Source organism: Tasmannia lanceolata, unplaced genomic scaffold (assembly GCF_043159265.1).
Source record: "Tasmannia lanceolata isolate RefF3 unplaced genomic scaffold, GAP_Taslan_0.1 ptg000012l, whole genome shotgun sequence".
NCBI classification, from domain to species: domain Eukaryota; kingdom Viridiplantae; phylum Streptophyta; class Magnoliopsida; order Canellales; family Winteraceae; genus Tasmannia; species Tasmannia lanceolata.
The window spans coordinates 16,001,405-16,009,628 of record NW_027518689.1 but is presented as its reverse complement, the minus strand read 5'-3'; the positions used below and the strand labels follow the sequence as shown (position 1 = coordinate 16,009,628).

The following is an 8,224-nucleotide window of genomic DNA, read 5'->3' as shown; positions in this document are numbered from 1 at the left end:
GGTTCTATGAAATTCGGTAGCGCTACCGCGTTTGTATCGAAAGGGGGACCTTCGCGGCTGTGGAGAAATCGGCGGCGCAACGGCACTGTATAGCCGATTTGCCTCTGAATTTGCCGAGATCTCAGCAGAACAATGGTGCTACTATGGAAAAGTAGCTCGTAGTTCTGCAAAATTCGACAGAACAACGGCGTAAGCAAGAAAAAAAGACACTCTGAACCTTCAAAAATTCGGCGGAATGCCGACGTCCCACCTCGTACTTTACTCTGCAAAAAGTTGTAAATTGCAGAAAGTAAATTGATTACATTCTTTTAGATTTATATCGTAAGTTGCTTTCGGCACAGCCTGATTTCGCAACTTACTTTACGGCAGAAAAGTAAATGAATTACATTTTTTAGGTTTGTATCGTAAGTTGCTTTCGGCAGAGCCTGATTTTGCAACCGACTTTACGACAGAAATGTAAATGGATTACTTTTTTTAAATTTGTATCGTAAGTTGCTTTCGGCAGAGCCTGATTTTGCAACCTACTTTACGACAGAAAAGTAAATGGATTACATTCTTACCAAACTTTTGACAGAATCATGGCGCTATATTGAGAATAGGGTGTTGGGTTCTCTGAAATTTGGTAGCGCTACCGCATTTGCATTGAAAGGGGGGCCTTCGAGGCTGTGGAGAAATCGGCGGCGCAACGGCACTGTATAGCCGATTTGCCTCTGAATTTGTTGAGATTTCAGCAGAACAACGGTGCTACTATAGAAAAGTAGCTCGTAGTTCTGTGAAATTCGATAGAACAATGGCGTAAGCAAGAAAAAAAGACGCTCCGAACCTTCAAAAATTCTGTGGAATGCCGACATCCGAAAGGAGCTACCTAGTGTTTCTTTACTTTCTCTCTTCTAAAGCAAGCTAACTAGGGTTTTTGTCTGATTTTCTGCACGGGTTTGGGGCTTGAAAGAGGGAGAAATACAACGAAAGAATGGTGTGTACACCAGGGGGAGAGGAAGAGAGAAGAGGGATAAAAAAAACCTTACCCCTCCCTATTTATACCCTCCCTATTTATAGGGAGGGGGTAAAAAATATCTGGTTTCGACCAGAATTCGTCTCAGACGATTTGCAATTCGGTTGGAACAAATTTGGTGATGACATCACCCATAAATATCTATCTGGGTGATGTCGTCCTCGGTCGCCGCGATAGTTCGTCTCTTCTCCGTTTTGTTTTGTAGTGTTTTCGTCTTTTATCAGAAACTTCGGTCATCCATATCTCTTCCGATTGGACTCCGGTTCGCATGTGGTCAGGTCTGTTGGATTCCTTGTGTTCAGGGCTTTCCAACGAACCAGAAATCGAGTGCTTCTGAGAGACAGGGTGTCCTTTGGGTGCTAAAAGAGAGTTTCATACCCAAATTTAATCTATCGATTGGGAATGTCGTGTGTAGACGGGCTTATAGGTTTATGCTGTAAATAGCGGGTGCTGAGTGGACAGGCTTCTGGTTGGATGAAAATGGTGTTTGCTATGTTTAAACAGGCTCCTGGTGGCGGTGGTTCGAGTCTAACGATCGGTTCGTTCGATCGTCAATATCTCTTTCGATTGGACTCCGATTTGCACTCGATCAGGTCCGTTAGATTCCTTATGTTTAGGGCTTTCCAATGAACCAGATATCAGGTGTTTCCGGAAAATGGGTGTCCTCTAGGTACAGAAAGAGAGTTTCGGATCCAAAGTTAACCTACCGATTGGGAATGCCGTGTGCAGACGGACTCACCGATTTATGCCATAAAAGGCGGGTGCTATGTAGACAGGCTTTTGGCTTGCAGAAAAAAGGCAGGTGCTATGTTAAAACAGCCTTTCGGTGATTGAAAACATCGTTAGGTACCCTAAAGAGAGATTAAGAGAAATACAACTGGTGCTCCGGAACTCGTCATAAGGTTCTTCCTCGCGTCACCTATCACTAATACTTCCTTGAAAAAATTGGGTGTCTACACATAATTGCGATGGATCTGAAGGAAGCAGGTTTCTTCCCTGGATTCACTCATCTCTTGGAGCTTCAAGAATTACATGTGTGTAACCACTAGCATCACTGATCTTTTTTGGTAGTAGATGCCACCGTGAAGACGTTGGAATATCAGGTGCAGGCCATCAAAGGCCAATTGCAGAAAGAGATATATGCCCATCCCAAAGCCAAAAGACTCACCAAGAAAGAAAAAAGAGGAGAAGGGACTGATCCCTGCACATGGAGGAAGAGAAAGAGAGATGAAAAACCATGGAAGAGTTGTTGGGCCTGCTACTTACCGAAAGAGAGAAAACTGCAGAGCTCTTCTTCTCTCTATATACTGTTTGCCTGTTTACGTAAAAAAAAATGAGAGTTGCACTTGCACTCTCTCTATATAAGAGAGGGAGAGAATAAGAGACCTAGTTTTGCCTGTTTCCTGCCTCCTTCATCTTTTTTTAAAAAAGAGTATCTCACGATTCTTACTATCACCGATCCTCCTCCAATTATAGCTCACGATATAAGCCATCCATACTTATCATATCTCCTTTACCCTAGTGAGACTAGACTTCCTGACACATGCTATATCGTCTTCTTTCCCTTGTTCATACGGTTATCACTGATTCTTCTCCAATTACATCTCAGTGTAATCTTTGCATACTTATAATATCTCTCTCATCTGTTCTTATCATATCTCCCAAATCCAATATTTTCTCTTCCCACAAGACTGAATCTTAAGACTCCTTCCACGATTCTCTCTCTATCTTAAATCTATCGCACCCAACAAAGTTTTATATACGCTTTCATCTCATCCTTATCCCTTCTTTCCAACATTTATCTTGAGATAAAGATAAAAGAGTCCGGTTGGAGATAAAAAAAAAACAACCACAGAATGCATGTAGGTTCAAACTAAGAGGCCTCGAAATGCCCTATACATGTGTTACATAATGGGCCCTACTTAATAGAAATTTGAGGAGATGATGGTGGGCCCCAACCCACCAAAACATGATGTAAAACAGTGGGTTCTGGACCCTACCCATATGCAAAATAATGGACCCACCCATGTATGGTCCATATCAATTGAATGGGGACCCACAATGATGTAGTGGACTGCTATTTACAATTTGTTCTCATCAATAAGTCAAAAAACAATCTGAGCCGTATGATCAATTGGATAAAAGTACCCTAGTTACCGATCCATTGGCTTAAATTGTTAGACTGTTGAGGTTTTTAAAACTATGATCCATTGTAACGTGAGCCCTACCAGCAAAACATATGGTGTAAAAATTATGTCCGGACATGTGATACATTTGATTTAGAAATGGTGGACTCCACCTAAGCATGATTTCGGGTGGAGATTGTCAATGACGCATACCCATCTCATGCATGGGCCTGATGGTGGGCCTCACTCATCATAACATGGGTTAAAATAGTGGGTCCACCACAACCAAGCTTGAAGTGTAAAATAGCGGGCCCTACTACATCGCAGCATGTGTAAAATAGCGGGCCCCACTGCATCACTGTGTAAAATAGTGGGCCCCGCCCGCTACATCACATCATGTATAAAATAGCGGGCCCGCTACATCAAAGCATGGTCCCACCTCATAGACAGGTATAAGATACCGGACCCCACACAACACGTCAAAACGTGGGATTCAAAAAGAAAAAGAAAGAAAAAAGGGAGCCCCACACATGAGAATATAAGGTTCGAAGTGATGGTCTGAACATGTTGTACCATATGGGCTCCAAAGGGCGCTGGATTCCCTCAGAACTCCGAAGTTAAGCGTGCTTGGGCGAGAGTAGTACTAGGATGGGTGACTTCTAGGAGTCCTCGTGTTATAACTGTGTCTCTCCTTTTACAATTCAAAATGATGGACCCCACCATGCATAGGTCAAGTGGAGTTGGTAGGCCCTCTTATGTCAAAAGATGAGGTGTAAAATACCACTTTCGAAAATTACAAGAATACCCTAAGTCGGGTAGAAATGACTGGAACATCCCTGATTCAAGGGAAATTACTAGAATACCCCAAATCAGAAAAATTACCGGGAGACCCCAAATTGGGTAAAAATGACCAGAACATCCCCTATTTAAGGGAAATTGCCGAAATACTCCAAATCGGGTAAAAATACCAGGAGATCCCAAATGGGATAAAAAGACCACAATACCCTCGGGTCAAGAAAATGGTTAGAATACCACCAAATCAGGTGAAAAGATCAAAATACCCTCTGATCGAGAAAAAAATGTCAGAATATCACCAAATCAGGTGAAAAAGCCTGCAATACCCTCAGGTCGAGAAAAATGGTAAGAAGACCAAATCAAGTGAAAAAGACCAGAATACCCTCAAGTCGAAAAAATGGCCAGAATACCACTAAATCAGATAAAAATACCAGAATACCCTCGGGTCGAAAAAATAGCCAGAATACCACCAAATCATGTGAAAAAGACCATAATACCCTCCGGTCTAGAAAAATGGTCAGAATATCAGCAAATCAGGTGAAAAGACCAAAATACCCTTCGATCGAGAAAAATGGTCAGAATATCACCAAATCAGGTGAAAACGCCCGCAATACCCTCAGGTCGAGAAAAATGGAAAGAAGACCAAATCAGGTGAAAAAGACCATAATACCCTCGGGTCAAGAAAAATGGTCAGAGTATCGCCAAATTAGGTCAAAAGACCAGAATACCCTCAGGTTAAGAAAACCGCCTTTATATCAAAATCAAGTCTTGCAAGCTTTGGAACCTTTCCGCTCACAAGACTTAAGGGGGCATTTGTTGGACTTGAAATTTTATAAAAATAGGATAATACTAAAATCTCTTACTAAAATAAGAAGAGAGAAAAAAGTGCGTGGTTACACATCACATTATTCCCCAAAGTAAAAAAAAGGATAAATATGAAGTTAAAGTTCAATAAAATGGAAACAAAAAATGAGCCTACGACTAAGGGAAGAGAAAATCCCTAAATTTTAGGGAATAAAGTAACCCTCGCAAAGGAAGAAGCAAGTCACCCACATTTCAAAAAAAGGATGTTACGTAACTCCCCACAAAAGGGGAAGTTGTGATTATGGAATCCCAGATAAGAGATGAGGTGGCACCCATAATGACTTCAAAGTGGAGATCGTGAAATTAAAGATATAGGGTGAGGTGGCAGTTGCCAACCACTTTAAGGAACCTCTATAAATAAGAGGGCAGATCCTTTGGATCTTGATGGGGATCGGGATCGCATATTTTAGATGAAAGAAGTTATGCAAAAAAAGAGCAAAAAGAAGGAAGTGGAGAAAGAAAGGAAAGGTAAAGATCTCCAGAAAAGAAACTAACAGTTCTTGTCCATTTTCAATTCTTTTTCCATCTTTTTGCAAACTATATCTAAAAAAGGAGAGACGTCCTTTTGAGTCTCTCCTACAGGAGACTCAAAAGATGCCAGAAGACCTTTCTCGACCGATTTACGGGAGAAAGATGAAAAGAAATGAGACATTTCGCGACCGATTTACAGGAGAAAAATGAAAAGAAATGAGACATTTCTCGACTGATTTACGGGAGAAAGATGAAAAGACCTTCCTGTAGGTGACTCAAAAGGACTTCTCTCCTTTTTTAGATGTAGTCTGCAAAATGATGGATCTCTGTGACATAAGTTTTAGAGCTCGCATCTGGATCTCTGTTAGACCCCTTGGTATGCTTGATCCAAACATTTTTTTACCGAGCACCAGTTCCAAAAAACACAAGCTTGGGGCCATTATTGCCTCCTAACAATCTATTACCAGTTTTGAGACTATGCTCACACTGCTAATCAAATAGATTCAACACCAACAAACTTTCAGTTTTAGACCTTATCTACTGGTGCTCGGTAAGAAAATGTTTGGATCAAGCATACCAAGGGGGTCTAACAGAGATCCAGATGCGAGCTCTAAAACTTATGTATCTGTGCCTTCAGTTTCTACCTAGTCTTGCAATTGAATCACTCCTGTTCCTTGGTGCATCTGATGCCTGAGCTATTTTTTATCCTTCGAGTTAACTATAGCCTAGTCTCTGGGCCAGCAGATGTACCTTTTGTTACAGCTCAACTTTTGGGTTATAGCTTGTGCATAGCTTCCTTCCCAATCCAGGACCTTCTTTTTGGGATGATAATCAAAAGTTGTATTTAGACAGAGAATCTCTTGATGAATAATCAAAGGTATTTTCTTTCTTCAAGAAATGTAATTAACGGCCAATAAAGCCTGAAGTGTACAATCCTAACCAAAATTAATAAAACCTCTTTTCACAAGAGGAAAATTTGATCCCAATTTATTTTATGTGTACATGTGAAATTTGTTGCGAACAGACTCCTAAGACAGTAAAATTCTAATCATTGCAGACTCTTTTCTCTATAAAAAGTGACCCTTGCACTCATAATGGAACTACGTTAGACTTGATCCTCAAAGAAGGGGTACATAGGTAGCTTGGAAAGAGCAAGTTCAGTCTCATCTTCTCCCCTTCATCCTCGTTGGTAACACTTATGAACTTCATCTCCTTCCTTTTAATTATCCTGTGATACCGATTTCTAGCTTAAATATCGAAGTATTAACCGGAACCATAATTCCATAACTACCGACATCCTTTTTGAGAGTATAAGCTGCTTACAGGTTCAACTCTATCACCGCTAGATTGCATTAAGCGGATTTCGGCATCATCAGTATCTTTTTCTTCTGATTCATAGAACTATAGGTACGTCAAAGAACTGGAAGAACTCGGCTAAGTACATGCAAGTGCCATGTGGATCGAAAGCTGGACTGGGGACTGTCCACATCAGCATGAACAGTGAACCCCCCCCCCCCCTCCTGCTAGATTATAATAGATAACGCTCCAAACTTGTGTTTTTCCAGAACCCGTTGATATACGCATAATAATTTATGAAACTTCTGCCTTCAGATGTATTGCTGGTGTCGATAAGACTGTCGGTCTTGATTGACGATGATCAACGGACACTATCGAACAGGGATTGGATAAGGAAATGAAACTTCTGCCTTCAAATCCAATACCCGAACATGCTTGATTGATGATGATCGACGGACACTATCGTTCTGATGACTTGCTACTGTCTGACGTAAACGATTTAGATGTGGTTTTCAAGCTGTCATACACAAATTCTCGGTTGAAGATGGGGCTGAATTCCGACGAGAGACGCTCTAAATTGTAAACCCCTCGATTGAATGATCCCAGCCCCTCGATTGTAAGGCCTCAACTAGGGTTCCACGAAGAAACTAGAAGTGCTGATTTTTGTCTTACTAATGCTCTGTCCGTTCGATGTGCTACCAGGATGATGTGGGTCAGTCACCACCTATGATGGTCGACTAGATCAACGGGTTCGCGTATCCATGTGGGCTTAATCCAACGGTGATTGTCCGCCTAGCTTCCCTTTCTAGAATATAATAAAGACAACCAGACCTGGAGGGCTCACTTTAATACCCATTATCTCTCTTCTTGTATCCTTTTTGATTTCCCCCAACTAGAGCGAGCAACCTCAACTCTGAAAGGAAAACCATAGAAAATGGCTGAAGCAGTTCCTTCGGAAGTAGAAGGCGGTGTTTCTCTGAAAGATCAAGGCAACGATTTCTTTAAAGCTGGAAATTATCTTAAAGCCGCTGCTCTGTACACACAGGCTATAAAGAAAGATCCTTCAAATGCCACCCTCTACAGGTATCAATCAATTTCATCGAAAGTTAGCTTTCGCCGACTCTGGGAGTTATTTGTTTTTACTTTTATGCTGAAAAAAATTAGTTTTCTCAATTAGGTTTTGTGATAGTGATTTTTAGGCTAGAGAACCAGTGTAGAACATTGATATGGTTTAAACAAAGACGTGGGTTTTTGTTCTTTCTTTTTCTTGTTCGTATTTGTTTTTAACTGGAGAGGTTCTCTGTCTTATTGATCGAATACGTGGCTGTCTTATTAAGCTGGGTGTACTATTTGTACTGAGAACCCTATAATTGAAATGTTGGTTTGATTTACTTTTGAATGATTTTAATCTTAGTTATTACTTGCCTATCTGTTATTTTTTTCATGAGTTTGATATTTTGTTTGCTTGATTGAAATACCTCTGTGTGATTTTTTTGTTCATTCTATTTGTTCTCGAGTTTGTGAGAGTTTAACTTAATGCACTTTACCCACCAAAAATAATTAAAACAAGCGTAATACAGTTCAGATGCGTTGAATCAAGCCGAGTAACTTTATCCAAAAAGCAAAAATAATTGAAAATGTTTGAGTTCTTGAATATTTG

The 8,224-nt window shown here is 40.7% G+C and overlaps 1 protein-coding gene across 3 annotated transcripts in view; it reads left to right on the top strand.

Moving 5' to 3' along the window:
* Positions 1–7,071: 7,071 nt before the first annotated feature.
* The window catches only part of TPR3 (Tetratricopeptide repeat (TPR)-like superfamily protein), a 64,722-nt gene continuing 63,569 nt past the window's right edge, over positions 7,072–8,224 (top strand). Inside the window, exons 1-2 of one of the 3 annotated variants that reach the window (XM_077391761.1) lie at positions 7,072–7,180; positions 7,267–7,647. In XM_077391761.1, the coding sequence (XP_077247876.1) occupies positions 7,499–7,647 (149 nt within the window). In that variant the 5' untranslated portion in view covers positions 7,072–7,180; positions 7,267–7,498. Of the gene's footprint in view, positions 7,648–8,224 lie in introns of all 3 variants that reach the window. The other 2 variants (XM_077391762.1, XM_077391763.1) reach the window with 2 other exon arrangements.